Raw genomic sequence first — 23630 nt, forward strand, 5'->3', positions numbered from 1 at the left:
GCTAAAAATGACACAAAGGAGATAAAAGAACAATTTTCTAATATAAATTTAAAACCCAGGAAATGACTACAAAGAAGGAACTAGCATCCCAGGAACTAGAAGGAAAACTAGAGGAAGCAGATCCAAAGATGGAGGACCTAAAGGAAGGAACTAACAGACAGAGACTCAGACAACTGAGGAACTAGAAGATGTAGTGATAATATTGAAAACGGAAAAGACATCTGAGGAACTAGAAGATGTAGTGATAATATTGAAAACGGAAAAGACAAGATTTCAGAACACATTTGAGGAAAAGGAAGAAGAACTGATTGAATGGAAGATAGAACTGTTAGGAGAACTGTGGGAAATTGGAGAAAGAGGGAGGCTGTTTAATGAATATCAATGGGCTGAGTGTTCTTCCAAAAATACTTTAAACAAATGGTGTTTTTTATTCCAAACAATATACACAAAAATAGAGGAAGAACTTGGATGGTTAGTTGGCAAAGGAATAGAGTAAAACTGAAGAAAATAGAGATTTTGACCCATTAGATGGGACATTATACTATTAATTACATGTTTGAATATGGTGGAGAATAGATAACTGCTAGAAACAGAATTATTATTATAACTAGAAAGATAAGATTTGTAATTAGAATATTAGATTTTGGTATGAGAAGGGAAACAGGAAAATGCTAAGAAGTTTGAATGAAAACTTTTGGTTATCCAAATATAACTTACTTTGGAATTATAAACAATAGGGACATTTTGAACACTGATGAGAAATTAATGTTTTTTAAAAAAAGCAAAAACAGGATACTGATCGAACATATGGATATTTAGTGCAAGTGCAATTAAGTAATGTTTTGGTTAGAAAAGATATCTTAAACTGACATTGGTATCAGAAAAAATGTAACAAAGATTTTTTTAATAAATATTTTATTAATTTACTATTTTTACAAACAAGTGCTTAATAGACAACATGTCGACTAGGTCCATTAATAATTCTTGGTTCATATAAGCTTCTTCAAACTAAATCCAATATTACACCATCCAATATCTCCTCTCTTCTTCCGGTAATAAACATTTTTCCACATTAAGCAAATACAATTCTTACTGTTATTAATACCTATACCACAGGTCGGCAACCTGCGGCTCCGGAGCCGCATGCGGCTCTTTGAGCCGTCTCTTGCGGCTCCCAGCCACCCGGTGCGCGCGCACCTCTTCCAACGGGCAGTGGTGCGCGCGCACCTCTCCAAATGGAGAGTGGCACCGCCCGTTTGGAGAGGTGCACGCGCACCTCCCCGAATGGGCGGAGGTGCGCGCGCACCTCCCCAAACCTTTGGAGAGGTGCGCGCATACCTCCGCGCGAATGGGCAGCAGTGCCGCTCTTTCAGGAAGCCCGCCGCGGCCCGTCTGTGAAGCTGCCGAAAGCGGCAGCTTAGCAGACGGGCCGCGGCAGCTTCCGCAAAGAGCGGCGCCCCTGCCCATTCCGAGAGGTGCGCGCGCACCTCTCCGAACGACCGGAGGTGCGCGCGTACCTCCGCGCGAACGGGCAGCGGCGCCGCTCTTTCAGGAAGCTGCCGCTTTCGGCAGCTTCCTCAAAGAGCGGCGCCGCTGCCCCTTCGCACGGAGGTACGCGCGCACCTCCCCAAAGGTTTGGGGAGGTGCGCGCGCAACTCCGGTCGTTTGGAGAGGTGCGCGCGGACCTCTCGGAATGGGCAGGGGCGCCGCTCTTTGCGGAAGCTGCCGCGGCCCGTCTGCTAAGCTGCCGCTTTCGGCAGCTTCACAGACGGGCCGCGGCGGGCTTCCTGAAAGAGCGGCACCGCTGCCCATTCGCGCGGAGGTACGCGCGCACCTCCGGTCGTTCGGAGAGGTGCGCGCGCACCTCTCGAAATGGGCAGGGGCGCCGCTCTTTGAGGAAGCTGCCGCGGCCCGTCTGCTAAGCTGCCGAAAGCGGCAGCTTTGCAGATGGGCCGTCGCCATCGGGCAACCGGGAACCGGTTCCATCTCATTTTTAAAAAAATGGCAGCCGCGTGCGTCCGCGCATGCGCAAAAAAAACTTTTTGCGCATGCGCGTGCATGGACACACGCACGCGGCTTCCTCTTTTTTTAATTTGTGATGGAACCGGTTCCCAGTGGCTCTTTTTCTTTTTTAGGTTGCCGACCCCTGACCTATACAGTTGAATATCAGCATTTATTACAGTTTTCTAATAATATCAATGATATCAGTTTAAAATATCTTTTCTAACCAAAACATATCTTAATTGCATTTGTACTCAATATCCATTTATTCAGTCAGTATCCTACTTTTGGTTTTTTTTTCAGTTTTAATTTCCCATCCATGTTCAAAATATCCCAATCATAGTTTCAAAACTATACAAGTTGTATTTGGATAACCAAAAGCTTCCCTTATTCAAACTTCTTAACATTTTCTTATTTCCCCTTTCATGCCAAAATATGATACTCTGATTACCAAGCTTATCTATCTAGTTATAATAATATTTCTATTTCTAGCAAACAATTTTTAACCATATTCAAACATCTAATTGATAATATAATATCCCCTCTAGTAGGTCAAAGCTTCTGTTTTCTTCAGTTTTACTCTAGCTTTCTTCCTTTGCCAACTGATTTTCCAACTCAGTGCATTTGGATCATCAAATAAGTTTATACATATTATTTGGAGCATAAGAAACAATTTAGTTAAAGTATTTTTGGAAAAGTTAGCCATTGATATTCATTAAACAGCCTCCTTCCTTCTCCAATTCCCCACAGTTCTGGTAACAACTCTTCCATTCCATCAGCTTTCCTTCTTTATCCCCCAGTATGCTCTGAAATCTTGGTTGATAAAATGCCTTTTCCATTTCCAATATTATCGTTATGTTTTCTAATTCTTCATTTGTCTGAGTCTGGCTGTTAGTTTTTTTCCTTTGAGTCCTCCATCTTTGGGTCAGCTTTCTCTAGTTTTCCTTCTGTTTTCTGGGTTGCTAGTTCCTTCTCTCTGGTTATTTTTGGAGTTTGTAGATTTAAATTAGAAAAAGGTTCTTTTATCTCCTTTATGTTATTTTTGATCTCATCACGAGCTAAGGCAATTGTTTCTTGTATTAATTTCAACATGGAGACAATTAATTTCTGTGATTCATCACTATATTCTTGGTGGTATATCAAACTGAGGCTTCTGGAGACAGATGTTAAGGATGGTTTTTTTTACCATTTAGAGCTAAATATGGAACATCCATTTTATTTTTTGTAAATAGCCTTTATAGAAATCTGTTTGAAAACGTAGGAAGTTTCAGTTAATTATTATTGGAGCTCCAGATTATCCAACCAACTTATCAATCCTTTCTTAAACCTCCCCTAAGGAAATATAAGTGAAATTCAGATTTTTCTCTCCAATGAGAAATATAAATTCAAACTTAGTTTTATAGTTTTCTGCATTTCCCCCAAGTAATTAAATTGCCGCTTTTCTTTTCCTGAGGGAATGGGGCAGAAATTTATCTTTCCTCTCTCATCGGGGGGAGTGTTTTGGGCAGTTTTTCAGGAAGAGGTCTTAAAATCATAAAGCGAGGATCAGGTCTCACCCAGTTTCATGCACTTTGCGGTAATGTTGCTTGTTGGTGCTTATTGTCTTCTGTTGTCAGTAGCTTAGGACTGGCTACGCGAATGTAGCCAGTCTTTCCCCACCGGATCAAAGGGCTTCCTTGGATCAAACGGGAAGGCTGCCACCCCCTATGATCAATGAGGGTGTCCATCTTGCTTGTTGCCTCTATGGAATGACTTTCGACCCTTTCCAGGGTCCTCCAGCAGGGTGAAATTGAATGCGAAAGATGGAGCCCCATTATCCTGTGCCCATCCTGTCGCAACATCAAAACCGGAAGCCAGAAAAATGTAACAAAGATGTTGATACTCAATTATATATTTACTAATAACAAGAAGAATTGTATTTGCCTAATGTGGGAAAACAGGTACTATCGGAAGAAGAGAGGAAACATTTGATGGTGTGATATTGGATCTAGACTGAAGAAGTTAATATAGACCACTAAATTACTAATGGACCCAGACAACACGTTGTTTATTAAGTATTTGACTGTAAAATTAGAAAATTAATAAAATATTTATAAAAATAAAGTAGTAGGGAAAGTAGATAATAACAGAAGATGGCATGGCTAAGAGCAGAAGAGTTGAAGAGAGACACAGAGGGCTGCACAAGATCAAGCCTTAAGAACAAATGAATACAAAGCCAGAATTGAGAAGACAACAACAGACAATAAGTGCTGTCTATGTAAAGAAGTTGAAACAATGGACCACCCAGTTAGCTGCTGCAAGAAGATCGCAAAGACTGGCTACAAGCAACAGCATGACAAAGTAGCAACAATGGTATCTTGGAAGATCTGCAAGAAATATCATTTCCCTGTAAGCAAGAACTGATGGGACCATAAAATAGAGAAATTCATAGAAAATGAAGAAGCTAAATGCTTTGGGACTTTAGAATTCAAACAGACAGGCACTTGTCACATAGCACCCCCAACTTAATTTTCTATAAGAAAGATAAAGTTTGCATAGTAGATCTGGCAGTACTTGGAGATAACAGAATAGAAGAGAAAGTATTGAAGAAGATAACAAAATACAAAGACTCACAAATAGAATTAGAATGGCTGTGGCAAAATAAAGTCTTGGGTGTAATGCCAAAAACAACAGGAGCACCTCTTGAACACCATCAGTGTTTATCAAATCAACATCAGTCAATTTCAAAAGGCAGCTTTACTTGGAACAACTTATATCCTGCAATGATATTGTAACACCATTAGACATCTAGATCTGCCTATCCCAGGTTCTTGGGAAGGACTTGATAGGTAAACAAAAATGCCAAATCCAGTCTAAAATCTGGCTTACTATGCAATGAAACATAATAACTGAGCATTTAGAACAGCACAAAAACAACAAAACAAGTTGAAGCTTGCTCCAAAGAAACAGTAAATGCAAGCATTAAAAGGTGCTAATACTGCTGTATCAAATATAAGCACAGCTCACTACAAGAAACGAACCAACTAAAATTATAAAGTTATAACTAAACCAGTTATAGCAAAATCAACTAAACCAGCTGAAATTATAACTGATAAGACCAACAAGAAAGACAAAAAAAATCTGGATAGTAGATGTGGCAGTACCTGGAGACAGCAGAATAAAAGAGAAAGTCAAAAGAGACAGCAAAATTAAAGAAAAAGACAGTTACAGTTACGTAACAATTGTCAATAAGAAAGACAAAAAAGTCTGTGGCGGTACCTGGAGACAACAGAATAGAAGAGAAGGAATGGGAGAAGATAACAAAATACAAAGATCTGCAAACAATAATAGACTGTGACAATGACTGTCATAAAAAAGTAAAGATTGTACCAATTGTAATAGGCACCTTGGGGGCAATTCCCCCCAAATTGAACTTGAACACCATCGACATTGACAAATCAGTTGCAAAAGACAGTTTTACTTGAAACAAGTTCATCCTATGACAATATCTGTAATACCATCAATCATCAACATTTGCACCTCCTCGAGACACCTTGATCGGAGACGGCAACACCAGGGGCATGACACCAGGGACTCCCGTACCTCTGGGAGACCACGCTCTGGACGGTCCTCAATCAATAGGCCGGGAGCAACGCCCAGAGGATCAGGGAGAGAACTGTTTGGGGCGGCTGAACCACCGGAGCTGACGCCAATTAATGGATCCCTCCATCCTGCCTTCTGCCCACTCTCACCCATCTTTGCCCATTCTCTCCCCACAGGACATAACGGGCCTGGGTGCTAGCCACAGTGGCAGAGTGGCTGGGCCTTACACCTGCTACCCCATAGAGGTGAGAGCTCTATGGGGTATGCCTCACCCAGAGTACGTTCTGGACCACCTCCGGAAGCAGAGACACAACCCATCGTGAGAGGATGAGGAGTGGCCTGCTTCTGGGGGTTCGCCCGGCCAAGTGGCAGTGGCAGGGCGACGATCCAGATACGCACCTACCCGACTCGACCCTCCTGCAAATTCACCATCCGGGGGACAGCCTTCCCGGAACCACCTGTGACTATGCTCGTTCAATACTCTAGCATAGCACTGCACGCCCTCAGGGGTTCCCCACTCTCCTGGGTGCGACCCGCCTGCATCACATCCAATCTTGATGACGGACCCAACCACTGGGCCTCTGAGAGATGGCCAGGCAGGGTCAGGGGCCTCCAGCATAAGCCCAACAAGAGGCCCCTGATTAAGTTCTTAGTTAAGTTTTTTGTGGGGTTAGGGAGGGGGGAGGGAGGAGACTATGGTTGTGCGGGAAAGGCACGCCTTCCAGCCACCATAACGCATGCCAGGCCCACGGCCGTTCGCGACGGCGTACAACGAGGACCAGTCGCCGATAACACCCAGTGGCGTACTGACAAACGTCCCATCCCTAGGATGGTGGGGAATGGCAGAAGGTGCACAGACAGAGGGCCGTATCGTCACCGGGAGTGTCATCTCCGCTCTGTACAGGCGGTGAGACGCTCCGACCCTCTGTTCTCCCCCGGAGGACCCGGGAGCAAAGGTGCGCACCCTCCCATGCTAAGGCTGGTCTACCTGAATGCAAGGTCCGCAGCTAACAAAGCTCACCTCATTCGTGACCTAGTGGAGAGTGAGCATGCGGACCTGGCCTGCATCACGGAAACCTGGCTGGGCCCAGAGGGGGGTGTTCCTCTGGTAGACCTCTGCCCGCCAGGTTTCCAGGTACTGCACCAGCCCCGGGCTCATGGGAGGGGCGGGGGAGTGGCAGTTATCATCAGGGAATCCCTTAGCCCGCGAGAGACCACCGTCCCTCAGATGGTCGGGTGTGAGTCTCTCCTACTGAGATTCGGCCCAGGGGCGCAGTTGGGTCTGCTGCTGGCGTACCTACCACCTAATCGTGCAGCGGCGGCCCTACCCGAGCTACTCGATGTCCTCTCAGGGTTGGTGGTTGAATTCCCAAGACTCATGGTCTTGGGCGACTTTAATCTACCGTCCCTGGGAGGATCGTCCGAACTGGCTCGGGAGTTCATGGCTTCCATGACGGCCATGGACCTGCTGCAAATAATTTCTGGGCCGACTCATGATAGAGGCCACAACCCAGACTTGGTGTTCTTGTCTGGACGGTGGCGTGATGATGTCGGTGGGGGTGCCACAACTATTACGCCCCTGTCATGGACCGATCACCACCTCCTGCGGCTAGACTTCCCCCTTGCCACCCCCCACCGTGGGTGCACGGTGCCAGTCAGATGGTACCGCCCTAGGCGCCTAATGGACCCTGATAAGTTCCAGGCAGCGCTTAGGGACTCGCATGCACCCCCTGCTCACAGCTCGGCAGAAGCCTTAGTGGAAGCCTGGGAAAAGGCAGCCACGGAGGCTCTGGACCGAGTTGTACCCTTGCGGCCTCTGACCCGGCGCAGATCCCAGCGAGCCCCATGGTTCACCGAGGAGCTCCGGGAGATGAAGCGTCGGAGACGGGGCCTAGAGAGCCGTTGGAGGTCCAGTCGATCCGAACCCGACCGATTGCGACTAAGAACCCTCACCAGGTCTTATCTCGCTGCGATAAGGGTGGCAAAATCCAACTACTTTTCCACCCTCATCGCGTCCGCAGATAATCGCCCGGCTGCCTTGTTCAGGGTGACTCGCTCCCTATTAAACCAAGAGGTGAGGGAGGAACCCTTGCAGGGTCGAGCCGAGGAATTTGGTCAATATCTGCTGGATAAAATCGCTCGGATTCGAACTGGTCTGGACTCCAACTGGGCTGAGATGGAAGAACAAGACATGGACAGTCTTGTCGACGTCATCTGGGAAGAATTTGATCCTGTAACTCCTAAGGAAGTGGACAGGATTATGAGAAGGTTGAGCTCCTCTACATGCTTACTGGACCCGTGCCCTTCCTGGCTGGCCTATACAGCTCGAGAGGCGACACGAGGCTGGTTCCTAGCGGTCATCTCTGCTTCTCTGAGTGAGGGTCACTTCCCCACCGCCTTGAAGGAGGCGGTGGTGAGACCTCTCCTCAAGAAGCCCACCTTGGACCCATCCTCTTTGAATAACTTTCGTCCAGTCTCCAATCTTCGCTTCCTTGCGAAGGTTGTTGAGAGCGTGGTGGCGCACCAACTTCCTCAGATCCTGGATGAAGCGGTTTATCTAGACCCGTACCAATCGGGTTTCAGGCCGGGCTACAGCACGGAGACGGCATTGGTCGCTCTGATGAATGATCTCTGGAGAGCCCGGGACAGGGGCCATTCCTCTGTCCTAGTCTTATTAGACCTCTCGGCGGCTTTCGATACCATCGACCATGGTATCTTGCTGCGACGCCTCAGGGGACTGGGAGTGGGAGGCACGGTTCTACGTTGGTTCTCCTCCTTTCTCCAGGGTCGCTCGCAGTCGGTGCTGACAGGGGGACAGAGGTCGACCCCGAGGCCTCTCGCTTGCGGAGTCCCTCAGGGGTCGGTCCTCTCGCCTCTCCTGTTCAACATCTACATGAAACCGCTGGGTGAGATCATTCGCAGTTTTGGAGTAGGGTACCATCAGTATGCTGATGACACCCAGCTTTTTATCTCAACTCCTAACAATATCAGTGATGCCCTAGACGTGATGTCCCGCTGCCTGAAAGCGGTCCGGGAATGGATGGGGAGAAACAGGCTTCAACTGAACCCGGACAAGACTGAATGGCTGTACGTACCGGCAAGCCAGGAGAGTCAGAACGTCCCACTGCTTAACATTGGGGACAAGTTACTTCCCCCGGCTGATAGGGCCCGCAACCTGGGTGTCCTCCTAGACTCGCAGCTCTCCCTGGAAGACCACATTGGAGCTGTGACCAAGGGGGCCTTCTCCCGGGTTCGACTAGTTCGCCAACTACGGCCTTATCTAGACCTGGATTCCTTACGTACAGTCACCCATGCCCTTGTGACATCTCGCCTAGACTATTGTAACGCTCTCTACATGGGGCTGCCCTTGAGATCCACTCGGAAGCTTCAACTGGTGCAAAGTGCGGCGGCACGGACACTCTTGGGAGCCTCCCGATACTCCCATATCACACCTCTCCTCCGCGCGCTGCACTGGCTTCCGGTTGCCTTCCGTGTGAAGTTCAAGGTGCTAACAATGACATTCAAAGCCCTACATGGCATGGGTCCGGACTACCTACGGGAGCACCTTCTGCCGATGTCAGCACCCCACCGTCCTGTGCGCTCCCACAGAGAGGGCCTCCTCAGGGTGCCACCGCTCAAGGAATGTCGGCTGGTGGCCCCCAGGGGGAGGGCATTCTCAGTGGGTGCGCCAGCCCTCTGGAACACCTTACCTACCGAAATCCGGATGGCCCCTGACCTCCGTACCTTCCGTCGCGACTTAAAAACTTTTTTGTTCCAGCAGGCTGGCCTGGCATGATAGCGTTAATTGGGGTCCCAGTTTGTGTGCATTAGTGTTTCTTATTATTTTATTGTTCGGTCTGTATACCTTCCCTTCCTCTGTACACCGCCCCGAGTCCCTCGGGAGAAGGGCGGTTTATAAAAACTAATAAATAAATAAATAAATAAATATCCCAGGTCCTTGGGAAGAACTCGATAGGCAGAAAAAAATGCCAAATCCACTCTGAACATCTGGCTGTGTGACAAATCATAACAATGGCATGATGAAGGGAATTCTAAGCTAGTCCTCCCTACCTGCTTGCATAGATTGCATTTAATATTTTATTATTACTTTTTATTTGTATGTTAAAATGAAATACAAATGATTAAAGGAACTGTGTCAACCAGCAAAGTCTATTTCTATTTTCTTAGGCACTTGCTTTTGGGGTAAAGAACGTACTGACCTACTTTGTAGAGTTATTAGCATTGCTTAGTTTATAAATCTGAATAACTTTTAAATATTATATTACAATTAGTTTACACAAAAGCTAATTCCTTAAATGTCATTTTGCACCTTGATATTAATTTGACTTTAAACTCCTGAACATTTTTAGCCCCCCCAAAAAACAAATGACATTTTGCAGTGAAAATGGTTACCCTGTGAAAACGCTTTATTTATCAAAAGAATAATCCTAATCTTGCAATTAGAAGTCTTTTGCAGTGATGCATCAAAAGTTTTGATCTACAATTTTAAAAAGGTTAGGCAGTGGCTGGTGTTTAAAACGTTGATGTATGTTTTAGGAGAAAAGTATGAAATTGAGAAAAGTCACTAATGAATTCAACCTACATTGGTGGCTTATGGTATAAATCTTTTTATTGTGTTATTACCATTCATTTGTATTTAGCTTTTTTATCTGTTCAACAGTTAAAATGGTGAACTCTGAGGACTCTGAATGAAATCAGCAGAAAACCAGGTACAGATTGAAAAATAAAGATCAGGAACATGAGTTTTGAATGTAGCAAATTTATGTATACATTTAGAAATGAAAATTATATAGACTAAATCAGTGGCTCTCAACTTTTTCTTCACTATGGACCCCCCTTTAATACCCTTTGTGGCCATGGACCCCAAGACTTAACTCAAGATTTAAATAATAGCATTTCTTCAAGGCTTCATGGATCTCCTGTGGTGACATCAAGGATCCCCCAGGGGTTCATGGACCACAGGTTACCCACTGGTCTAAACTACTATTTTTTTATGACAATATTTTTAAAAGGATTTTAACCATGCAAGCAATGTAAACGTTCATTTGTGGAGTAATTTTGTTGCCAAAAAGAGCCAAATCTCAGAGTATATATAAAAGTTACAAGTTTTTAAGGTTTGGGCATATGCAAAATATAGTATGTACAAAATGATGAACGCACTTTTGTGCACACATAAAATATATTAATTTTTTGTCTTATAAAGTACATGTATTTGCTATTACTTCTTGATTGTTTATAGTCCTTGCTGGACAAATCTATTTTTGTAGCTTCACATGGCTGAGGGACGCGGTGGCTCAGTGGGTTAGGACGCTGAGCTTGTCGATCAGAAGATCGGCAGTTTGGTGGGTGGAATCCCGAGTGCCGCGTAGCAGAGTGAGCACCTGTTACTTGTCCCAGCTTCTGCCAACCTAGCAGTTCAAAAGCACGTAAAAATGCAAGTAGAAAAATAGGGACCACTACAGTGGGAAGGTAACAGCGTTCCATGTGCCTTTGGCGTCTAGTCATGCTGGCCGCATGACCACGGAGATGTCCTCAGACAAATGCTGGCTCTTCGGCTTTCAAACGGAGATGAGCACCGGCCCCTAGAGTTGGAAATGACTAGCACGCATGTGCGGGGGAACCTTTACCTTTACCTTTATGGCTGTCTTGCAATAGCTGGTTTTCTTGATTTCTTCTCAAGTAATCTGTGAACAGTATACTACCGGCAGTGTGTTTCTAAAACTGCCATGAATAGATAACAGTAGCTAAGATAACAATTTCAAGTGTTCACTGTTTTTATTAAGCCAAAATGAATACAAAACATGATCAGTTGCCTGAAGAGCAGTGGTTCTGTTAGATGGCCACTGATACTGTATATGAGTGCTTCACAATTGTCTTGAGCAGTTTCTTCCAACCTGTTGCTTTTCCAGATGGTCTGCAAATTCCAAAATTTGCATCAAATCCTGCCAAACTGTAGCAGTATCTTTAGACGTTATAATACAAGAGGGTTTTTAATCTTAAGTAAGACTCCCTAGCCATTTTATTAAGTTCAATGGATTGAGATTCTAGTTGATATATTAGGCCAGGCATGTCAAACTGCCGGCCTGCGGGCTAGATGCGTCATGCCGAAACCGTGCCCACCCCATTGCCGGCAATGGGAAAGTTGCGATATGTCGCGACACGTCATGTGACATCACGAGTTTGACATGCCTGTATTAGGCCAACCATATGGATAGCCATGTGATTTAGAGGGTTTGCATATTCTGTGGTAACTTCAAATCAAATCCAAGACATATTCAGGATTCTTGATTTCTTTCATTGTTTGGATTTGTAATTTCTATCTGTTTCCAGTTCTAGCAAGGTTCCTTAGCACTTACCCTGGTGCATTCTTTTTTAGACCAAACCACACCAATGAACAGATTAAAGATCACTAAAATAGTTCTTGGCAGTTTGCAAGTCTAGTATTTCAAGTAAAAATGTGTGTTTGGGTACATTTAACCAATATACCCATATTTTACTAAGTTAATTATTTTCAGTGCTCTTGACTTTGAGTAGTCCTGCTTCTTGGATCTTATTAACCTTTTTAGAATCTTTGCTATTTGACCAAAAGCAGTGCTGCTTAGAAATCTGTGATAAGTAAAAGAGAAACTTCTGTGCATCTAAGCTACCAATAATAGAATGAGTTAAATGCATCATAAAAGGAAATTAAATTCATGGATAATTAATATAGTGTTCATTTTTGGTGACAACTTGAAGCTCCATAAAACATATGTTTTACTTTTAAGAAATTGCTACTATATGTAATAAAATATATTGTATACTAGTCCTAAATTTTATTACATGATAAGAAGAGTATTATATTACATTTATTATATGATCACTTGTGTGGCCCCTTCCAGCTAATGAGAGAGAAACTTCAAAAATTTTCTTCATTTAGTGGTTTTGTACCAGATGATAATTTCCCATCTTTTAAATATAACTGTATGCTAAAATGCCATGCTTTTCCTTTGCTCTGTGACTTACAGGCTTTCATTCTGTTTAATACAAGGGAAACAGTCAAACTGACTATAGTTAGTTATAATCTTAATGTATTCCTCCAGCATCTTATAAGAATGATGATAGTGCATACTTCATTTGCAGCTTATTCTTCCATTAAAAGATTTCTGTGTAGTAAATTAAATATTCTTAAGCGAAAAATATTCACAGAGCTTTACACCATCAACAGCATGTGTATTGGCTGCAGTGCTGCTGCAGAGCCTGAATAGAATGTCTTCCTGGGAACTCCACAGGCAAGTCCATCACAATTTATGTGAAAAAGGAGAACCCAAAACCTACTTTCCTATATCCATGTCCTGGGAATGAAATTTAGACAGGTGAATTTCTTTCCCTGATGATTGTTGATATCTTCTTCATTGCAGTTCTGGTGAGAACATTCTACCTTTAGGGATTTCTTTGTTTTTCTGCTTATAATTTCCCCCTCTCTTAGTCGTAGTTCAGCCGTACCATTTCAGCTTGCTAGTGCAGAAAGATGTGAATTCAGTTGCTATGAATGAGTCTGTCCTGATTGCAATTAGAAATGTTCTTAGAGGAATGTTAAGGAGTTACAGATGAATCTAACAGGAACCATTCTGCCACCAAAATGGTAAGGCTATGCTTGTTTATAAAACAGGATAAATTGAATGTGAGTTATATTAGCAAAACTGATCCCTGGTTATCATTTGCTACATAAGTGCTATTTCATGCTGTGTGCATGTATGGTTTTCTTTCTGGTTTTTTTATATTCTTAAAATCAAGGAAGATGAATATTGTACCTAGTTCAAAATGACCCAAGAGATTGTGTTCTGTCTTGAGATTCCTTGGGGATTACAGGAAGAAATCTCTTTTTCTTGGTGAAAATGATGGGAATGTTTAAAGAACTGGGCATCTTGGTTATGTCTTTCTCTCATAGTATGTTTTATTGGAGTGGAGAAAAGGTACTATAGATAATTTTGTTCATACATGCTTGGTTGAGTGTCCTCTGAGACAAATGGATGAAAGATGTGACCAGTCACTTTTTCATCACTGCAAACAAGTCTGTGTCATCTATATGGAATAAATAGCTTCAGTAAATTAGAGGCTTTCCTTAATGTGAATTTCAGTACTGCACTGAAATGATCCTTGAAGGAAATGCCAAATGATGTGAGGTCAACAGAAATGTTTGGTTTGTTACCTGTGGGTAAGCTTTATTTTGATGTTCTAAAACATTAGAAATGGATGCATGGGAATATTAGCAGCATATTAGATCTTAGTGGAATATTTAACGAATATTAACTATAGTTAATATTCAAAAATGTCAAGTCACATATGTTTAAAATTAAAATTAAATCTCATTAATTGGAACGTGTATTATATAAATTGCATATTGTTTCGAATAGAGTGGCAAATGGATTGTAGCTGTTCTGAACCAGCCCTCTTCTGGCCTTGTAGTAAGGCAAACCCCTATTCAGAAAGAAGAGACTGGAGAGCGTCCAAGGCTAAAAGGCATCTGCCAAGATTTAATTACGCAGTTAACAAAAACACTAGAGCTTGTCTTCTCAAGCGGAAAAGTTGCTTTCAGCAACCAGCCCCTCCCCAAACACTCCTTTTATAGAGAGCTCAGGGCGTGGTCTCCCTGTGCCTCCTCCCAAGGAGTCCCACAGCCTTTCTTTGTTTGTTCCTGCTCGACTGCCTCCTGCGTCGGGCGTCCTTGAACAGGGCCAGCTGTGGATCATCTTCCTCCGCACTCTCGGGCTCACGCAGCTGAGAAGAGGTCCCCGGCTGAGGGCTCTGCAAAGCCTCCGAACCATCATCAGCCGGTTCGTTTCCCTCCCCCTCATCTGAGTCATCCGATACATCGGAGCCGGCTGTCGGACCCACAGGCTGGCCCTGAGTCACAACAGTAGCAAAAAAAAATCACAAAGCTATTAATATTTTTATTCTTTCTTTGAAAGTTCAAATTTAGAATGTTAAGTATGGAGAAAGTTTGAATCTGAGGGATTTGTGAAGTCAGTGGATAATACTTTCAGTAGGAATAGCATGAGCAATTTATATGTAAGTTTAATTATATAATAATATATTGTCTGTTTGAAATGGCAGGTAAAAAATTGTTCATTTCTTTATCCTAAGCATACTATGTGACAAATCGTATTGAAACTAGAGTCTCCCATGGTATATCAATTCTCACCATACTACTAAGCTTGTAAGCCGCCCTGAGTCTTCGGAGAAGGGCGGGATATAAATGGAATTAAAATTAAAAAAATAAAATTTTTTAACAGCTATGCTTACAGAAAAGCAAAGTTAGGTCCTTGTGACGTTTATTACAAATGTGTCTGTCAATCATTCTCACTGTTTGTCTGTCTGTCTATATCATCTCTACCTATCTACCTACCTCCTGTCTACTTGGCTACTTAGCTGTCACATTTATATAGTCTCCCATATAGGTGATTCTGGGTAGCATGTAATAAAAGCAACAATGAAAACATATTAATATTATTAAAATTGCTCATATTTTCTTAAATGAAAATGACAAAAGCATCCTTCTTTTCTCCTAGCTGGCCAAAATTTTATAATTTCATTGAAACAAAAACTTAATTTTCTGTATGGAAAATTAATCTCATTAATTTGTAGTGGAATAATTACTTTTGCTATGTATATGCTATTTTGTTTTATAAAATAAGCTGTTATTATTATTATAACAAAATGATATGAAATACAATATTAAAGTGACTCAGAACTTATTAAACGTCTTAGAGTGGTATTGATCTGTCTTTATTTCATATGGAAAGGGTTACTATAAAGGCTGAGATTGAACGTAAAAAAATGGATGTGAATATTTTCATCTCAGATTATTTCTTCAAAATATTTTTATATTTATTTGTAATATTTATATCCTATTATTTTCCTCCAGGCAACCAAGAATCTAAAATACCCCCCTCTTCCAGATTTACCTAACAACAGTCCTATGAGATTGGTTGGGCTGACAGGGAGGCTGGTCCAGTCTCGCTCATTGAGATGGACTACTACTTTGCTAAATCTGGTTCTAATTCAACATATTAATTGCTATACCACACATCATGAAGCCTAAGAATATTGAATAGCCTACGCTCAGAAACAAGTTGAAAGAGCAATTTCCTGTTCTTGCATTACTAAAAATTAGGTTCTGAATCTCAAACATTTTTTTGTTTTATTAGGGCAGCACATTCCACCTATATTTAATATTGTGATTAAAATTAATATTTGAAATATCATAGAGTAGAAACAAATAATATTTTTGAGGAATCAAAATAGATCCAAATGTTTTTTACAGCAACATTATTCCGGTTGTCAAGGGTTATTTTAGATACAAATAAGATTTACCTCATCTGGCTACAATGTTTTCCAAAATGTGATGTAATTTTAAGCGAGCCACAGTTTTCAGGACCTTTCCCCCCTTTTAATTTTGGATCATGTTTCAAAATTGGTTCTGAGAAATGGAGTCTCTTGAGGCAAGACTAAACTTATTAATAGTATTTCTTTTAGAAAATAGGAAACAGACTTGCTTAATACTGGAAATAACTTGGGAAGGGTGTGCCCTCACACATTCTGTGAAAGCTGAATATATAAAGTTAATGAAATCTTTTGCCATAAGGCTCTCGAAATGATAAAACTAATATTTTCCTCCTTCTTGACATTTGGAAATGAGGCCTTCCAGAAATAAATTTCATTTACAGAAACGTCAACAAGAAGTATTTGTATTTTGTGTTTTAAGCAGGGCTTTTTTTCCCATAGAACGCTCAGAATGGCGTTCTGGCACCTTTTTTTACACACACACACACACACACACACACACACACACACACACACACACAAGTTGAATGAAACTGTTCTGGAGAGCCAAATTCTCCTCAGCAGCACACCAACGAGGCAGCCAGATTGCAGAGCAGCAGAATGCATTGCAGCAACAGGCCTTCAGATGGCTCAAATCGAAGGAAACATCTTCTGCATGGGCTAATTCAAAACTAGGAGGGTAAGAAGGGCTGAAGTGTGAACAGGTTGACTAGCAACCTGCTTAAACAAACTTTCAGCTCCTGGTGCGGGACGCCTTGCCTTTTTTAAGCTGGGAAGTTGAAATTTTTTTTAAAAAAAGAAGGCAATAGAGTGCTAACAAGGAAAATGTATGGATATAGCCAGCAGACGTTTAGGGAACCTTTATTTTTCATACACTGTTCAAATTTTGTTTTAATGCCATGGTGATACACAATCAAATGTAGTCAGTCTTTTTTTTTTAATCCCAAAGCATCTGTTCGTTAAATACAGTATAACAAAGTTTTGGATGATGGAATTATTTTTTATCTAAGGATAACTAATGATAACTGCTCTTAAATCTCTTACTTTGTTTTATTTTTGCACAAAAATATTGTATAATTTGCATTTGCATTCATTTACATTTAGAATATGTTGTTAAAATGTATTGGTGTTGAAATAATTAGTGCACATATATACCTAAAACTAGTTTATTGCATTTGGCAATTGTATTAAAAAAATCTCATTGTCAACCAATATAATTCATTTAATTTGAAATCAAGTGAAAAATTGATAAAAATTATTTTATTAAAACAAATTAATGGCAATTCTTTTATAAGAAGTTGCCTCAAACAAAATGAAATTTAAATACATTGTGCATTTTGAATGCTTTCTATTGCGTTCCTTAAATACCATACTTATTCTTATGCCAAGAGACCTTGAGTATTTTTATGGTGATCAGTGTACTAGGAAGATAAGAAAGAATGCTTTGGAAGCATAAGAACGTAATTGCGTTTCTGAAAGTCCTACGGTTATGCAAAAGAATAGGGCATTAAAGAGGAATCTGATTTGTGATGTGTGCCATGTGTTCAATTAATGTAGCTTGCACAGCCCCACCATATAGAGCAGGCCCCACTGCTTCCATAGCACCAGGTGCGTTGGTTCCAGCCCCTGGGGGGCAGCCCGCTGCAACAGCGCCACCCCCACCACCTCCTGCGCCAGCCAAGATGAGAGTTCTGGCACTTTTTTTTTTTAGAAAAAAAGCACTGGTTTTAAGTATATATAGGTTTTCAGCCAATGGTTCCATCAGTGTTTGTGAGGATGGAATGTTCATTTATGCAACTGAAATTCAACTGAAAACTGTGTTGGAAAGCAGATTGTACAGTTTGTGCCTTGTGTGTTTTCTACAATGAAAATGTAATGCTTTTTAGACCTCCTGCAGATCAGAAAATTGATAGTGCACAGAAAGTTTTCCCTCCTCCTGCTCATGTTATTCACTGCCTGTGTTTGACTAAAGTATAGCAACAATGACTCAGGTAATGTCAGTAGATTTCAAGATTCCTGGATAGCAGATGCCTGCTTTAAAAAGCTGTTTTTGTTGAAGGCCAGTTGGCAGAAGTCCTAGATGTTGTAGCTTACAGTATATCAAGACCTTTGTTAACTAAGGTGAATAATTGCATCTAGGTTTTTTAAAAATTCAGTTAGATCACCAAAACCAAACAGAAACTTACCAGAAAGCCAAATAATCAAAATTACATGACATTGGTAGCTAAAGCATTTGCATCTTTGTTCATAATTTATATTCCCTATACCACAGGTCGGCAACCCGCGGCTCCGGAGCCGCATGCAGCTCTTCAAGCCGTCTCATGCGGCTCCCAGTCCTCCTCCGCTGTTCTGGGAAAAAGTCCCATTGAGGGAATGGGGCGGTGGAGGTTTGGAGAGCTAGTGCCTTTCGGGGCCAAAAGAAATGCGAACGAAGGCAGCAGCTCTCCAAACGGGGTGGCGGCAGTTTGGAGAGCTGTGCGCGCAGCTCTCCAAACTTCCTCCACCCCGTTTGCAGGGCTGCCGGCTTTGTCCATGTTTGAGGAAGCCAGCAGATTTCCAAACGGGCGGCGGCCCGTTTGGAAATCTGCTCCGGCCTGTTTGCTGCCACCTGTTTGGAGATCTGCTGGCTTCCTCAAACATGGACGAGGCTGGCAGCCAGGCAAACGGGGCGGAGGAGGTTTGGAGAGCTGTGCGCGCAGCTCTCCAAACCGCCGCTGTCCGTTTGGAGTTCTGCCGGCTTCCTCAAACATGCACGAAGCCGGCAGCCCTGCAAATGGGGCGGAGGAGGTTTCGAGACCTGCTGCCTTCGTCCGTGTTTCTTTCGGGGCGGCGCAGGTTTGGAGGCCCCGGGGGGAGGGGCAGGGTGCTCGGGTGGCTTCGGCGGTGCCCGGGCTGAAGGCAGCGCTGCAACCCAGCACCCGTCACTAGGGAGACCCGCCGCCGCTGCCACGCAGGTGTCTCCCAGCTTGGGGGATCCACGCTGCGAGAGACGCTCGCAAGGCTTCCTTTGGCCGGGGACGGGCCCGATGCCTCTGAGGTGGGGCCGGGTGGGATCTTCTGAAAAAATGTTTCCTTTCTCGTCTTTGCGCAGCCCTCCACGGTTGTCTCGGCCTGCGAGTCCCCACCTCCCCCAGTAAGCTGGAGGCACCGGGCAGTGACAGGTGCGCGCGGCTCAGGATGCAGCGTGGGCGTCAGGGCTGCCGAGGATTGGCACATTGCAAGCGATCCAGGGCAGGAGCTGATCCCGAAGCTTCACAAAAGGTGGAAAGAAAAAAGTCCCAGAGAGAGAGAGCACAGGGCGGGGGGAGAGCAGTTTTTTCTAAGGGAGGAAAAGTCAGGACGGCAGAGCCGTCCACACTAGAGGTGGACGGGGGCAGGGCTGGTGCACATTTTGCGTTCTGAGCATTTTTTTAATTTTATTTTTTATTTTTATTTTTATTTCAATTCCATTTATATCCCGCCCTTCTCCGAAGACTCAGGGCGGCTTACAAGCTTAGCAGTAGCCTTCATTCTATGTATATGCCTGCTTATTAGGGCTTTCCCCCCCCAAGCGGCATTATTACTAAGTCAGCTTAATTGCCCCCAACAATCTGGGTCCTCATTTTACCTACCTCGGAAGGATGGAAGGCTGAGTCAACCTTGAGCCTGGTGGGATGCGAACCTGCACTAATTACAGGCAGCTGGTGTTACTTAAGGAGGCATTAGCCCACTGCTCCACCGAGGCTCTGTTTTTTGCGGCTCCCACTTTTGTGTGTGTGTGACGGAACCGGTTCCAAGTGGCTCTTTTGCTGTTTCAGGTTGCTGACCCCTGCCCTATACCTATAATAATCTTAGGAATATTAAACCAAAATGTGCTGTTAAGCTCAAAATGTATAAGCCAGTATCTTGTCCTAAATATAACACTCCCAATGTAAAGAGATTGAAACCCAATCTTTCATATCCATCTTCTGAGGTGTCCAATGAAAATGAATAAAAAACATGTTTTAATACTCTCTTATCATTGGCAATTGAATAAAAGTCTTAATTTTTGTTTGTTTGTTTGATTATGTATCATCAAGTTTTTTATTCCTAGGAACAACATAGATGTATTTTTCTCCAATCTTTCTTCTTTCAGTTACAGTGGCAATGAATCTATCCATTTTACTGCTGGTTGTCCTTTTCTTTTTATTTCTTTCTACCTTTCCACAGCATTAGAGCCTTCTCTAGAGACATAGGTCTTTGCATAATTTGTCCAAAGAGGGATAATTTGAGTCTGGTCATTTCTACCTTGAGGGAGAATTCTAGGTTGATTTGTTCGATGATCCATCAGTTTGTTTTCTTGCCCATCCATGGTATTTTCAACATGAAAGTTCAAAAATGTCAGTACTTTTCTTATCTTGTCCAACTTCCACTTCCTTAGAATGTCATAAAAAATTATATGGCTTGCTTTATTCTGATCTTTGTAGGTATCGACACATCATAGCATTTGAATATCTTTTCCAAGTCCTTTATTGCTGCTTTACCAAGTGCTAGTCTGATGTATTTCTATTCCTTTGCTGGTTGATCCTAAAGGGCAGACGCTATCCACCATTTTGATATCTTCATTGCCAGTTATAAAGCTGGTTGTTCTTCTTTAGTCATTAGTTTGTTGTTCTTTATATTTAAATTTAGTCCCATTTTTCACTATATTGTTTGAGAACTGAGGGTTGCAAATCTGCTGCATTTTCAGCTATAAAGGTAATGTCATTTGCATAGTGCAAGCTATTAATATTTCTTTCGCTAAATTTAAAGCTATGTTCATCTTTTTCCAATCCAATTTCCTTCAAGATAAATTCAGAGTATATGGATGTAAAAAAAGCTTTGTCTCACTCCTTTGCTAACCTGGAACCAGTAATTTTCACCCATGTTCTTCCCAGACTTGGTTTCCTGATGTGTGATATAGATTTCACATGAGGACAATGAGATGTTCTGAGATTCCCATTTTTCACAGTTGATTGACACAATGAAGGCTTTTTTTAGTTTATGAAATATATGAAACATATATTGATTTCTTTTTGACATACTTGGGCATTTTCAGTTAGCTTTTTTAGTTATTCAGTATGTATCAGCAATAATATTTTCTGAACACTTGGCATCTCCCCTTGTAGCATGAGGCTAAGAATTATTTACTAGCCTGTGAAGTTAAGGGCACTCTATTAAGTCTGGTTTTTAAAGTGTTGGTATGTAGATTAACCTCTTCCATTTTGTTGGCCTATGTGTCATTCTTCATATTTGCTGGCATAGAACCTTTATAGATTCTTCTTCTGTTGCTTGTCCTATTTCTGTAGTTACTGCATCAATTTCTACAACTTTCCATCTTGGTAATGACCAAAATGTTGTGAAAAAATCATATATTACTAGTAAAGGTTTTGAAGTTGAGAACATCTCCTAAGGCAGTGTTTCTTAAACATTTTTCCTTGGGACCACTCCCAACTTTTAAAAATTATGGAGGAAGTCAAAAGAGCTTTTGTCTAATATTTATTGATATTTTCCACGTTAAGATGAAAATTTATGTATTCGGTATTGCTACTGCTTCTTACAAATCTTGATGGGATTTTAATATTGTATTACTTTTAAATGATGTTGAGGTTATCCATTCAGTCATGTCCAACATTTAGTGATTCTATGGCCCAATTGTAATTACCAATTTTTGCCGAACTTTTGGTTTAGAAGCCTAACTAATTTAGGAATTCCATAAAATGATAATATATTGCTTTATTTATAATTTTTCTGATAGACAATTTATACAGTGTACTTCTAGCAGAATAAATTTTATTTATGCTGTTTTTGATGACCTGCCAAAAATATTTTAAAATTATTTCTATTTGTCAAAGAATACCAAATCATCTGCCCTCCAATCCAGTTTTAAGACATGCAAAATATCTCTGTGTACTTAATATACCTTTTTAACTTTTGTATGCAAACTTATATACTTCTCCCCAATTTTTCATTATATTAAATTAAATCACAAGCTTAGCAAATATCTGAATTGACCCTTTAGTTTTCTACAATTAAAAGTTAATAAAATACTATTATCTGAAAGTTTCCGAATTCTAATTAGCACATATAACATTGAGGAGTCCTTGGTACTCTCTGAGCTTGGTTTTTTTCTTGCAGGCGTTTCATTACTGTTACTAGGTAGCATCATCACTGCTAGTAAGGAGTGCTGTGTGCTGTCAGTTTATATTCTGGTGTCATGCCTGTCTTGTGTGGGTGGCGGTGTTCTTAGGGATTCTTTGGTTGGGCTGTTTACTGATGGCAGTTTCTTTATTGGGGTGTTGCTTACTTGATTGTTGGTCTGAAGGTGACCTTGGAGTTAATCTATACTGATCTGAGTGCTGATTACTGGCGGAGAGGTGCTGGAATCCTTTTCTCTTTTGGGGTGGTTGATTGTCTCTTTTGCATAATCTATAGATGTTGTTAATGTCTATGTGTTTATTGATGGCATCTATACAACACATTCCAACAAAATGGTTACCCACGCAGCTTCATCAAAAAGTCCCTGACCATTCAACCCAATACAGCACAACTAACACAAACGCTAAAAAGTATTACTGCCATATATCAAGAACATCTCAGAAACTGCAAATAGACTACTACAACCACATGGAATTAGCATAGCACATAAGCGTACTAAAGCCCCTCAAGACATCCTAAGTAAACCCAAAGACCCAGCAACCCCAGAAGAAAAAACAGGAGTCATCTACAAAATACAGTGTAAGAACTGCAATAACCACTATGTAGGAGAAACAGGCAGAAGACTGGCAGAATGCATCCATGAACATCAACTGGCATGACGAAAATTCTTTAATTTCACAACATATAGACAAATTTAACCATAGTTTCAGTTGGGAAAATTTAGACCAGTCCAAATCCAAAAATTCCAGAGAATTTCTAGAAGCCTGTTACTCTAACAAATCAGCCATCAATAGACACATACACACTAATGCTCACAGATAAAAAACTATTATACCTAGTGGCGCATGACCTCCAACTTTATTGGTATGCCTTTCTGTGGTATGGGAAGAATAAAATTCATAGATACTTTCAAAACCACTTTATAAGAAATGCACGTCTTTTAGAATGGGAAAGAATAAAAGCAAAAATTTATTATCAAGATACCTTGATGGCTTTCAACAATGGTAGCATTTGCTTACCTAAATTTAATAAATTACAACAAAGTTGTGACCTATAAAGATATTTTGGACAATGAAAGGAAATTGAAAGATAGACAAGATTTACAAGAACACAGTATTAATCTATCATGGTGGCCATATTTGCAAATCCAAATGAGATATGAAAAAGATGCTAAAACAATAGGATTTTATAAAGAACAGACAGAATTCAACCAGATACTGCTAAAAACTGATGAAAAACCGATTAATAAACTCTTTAAATATCTGTTAAGCTTAAAGATGGAGGAGGAACAAGTAAAAGAAACAATGGTAACATGAGCAAAGAACTTTGGACATAATATAGAAGTAGAATACTTTCAAAGGTTATGGGAAAGAAATGCTAAATTAATGAAAGCAGTGGCATATAAAGAAAACTTATATAAAATATTTTACAAATGGCATTTAACACCAGTGAGATTAGCAAAAATGTTTAAAAATACTTCAAACAAGTGTTGAAAATGCAAACAAAAGCCAGGTACTTATTACCATATATGGTGGACATGCTCTAAA

The 23630-nt window shown here is 41.6% G+C and overlaps 1 protein-coding gene across 2 annotated transcripts in view; it reads left to right on the forward strand.

The window, feature by feature from the left end:
* The window catches only part of CDK14 (cyclin dependent kinase 14), a 210777-nt gene that overhangs the window by 45974 nt on the left and 141173 nt on the right, over positions 1–23630 (forward strand). Inside the window, exon 3 of one of the 2 annotated variants that reach the window (XM_083376252.1) lies at positions 10265–10313. The exons of the other annotated variant lie outside the window; for it this stretch is intronic. Coding sequence (XP_083232378.1) covers positions 10293–10313 — 21 coding nt within the window. The 5' untranslated portion in view covers positions 10265–10292. The remainder of the gene's footprint in view (positions 1–10264; positions 10314–23630) is intronic. 2 annotated transcript variants of the gene reach the window in all.

This window comes from Vipera ursinii (genome assembly GCF_947247035.1).
Source record: "Vipera ursinii genome assembly, chromosome: Z".
NCBI classification, from domain to species: Eukaryota; Metazoa; Chordata; class Lepidosauria; order Squamata; family Viperidae; genus Vipera; species Vipera ursinii.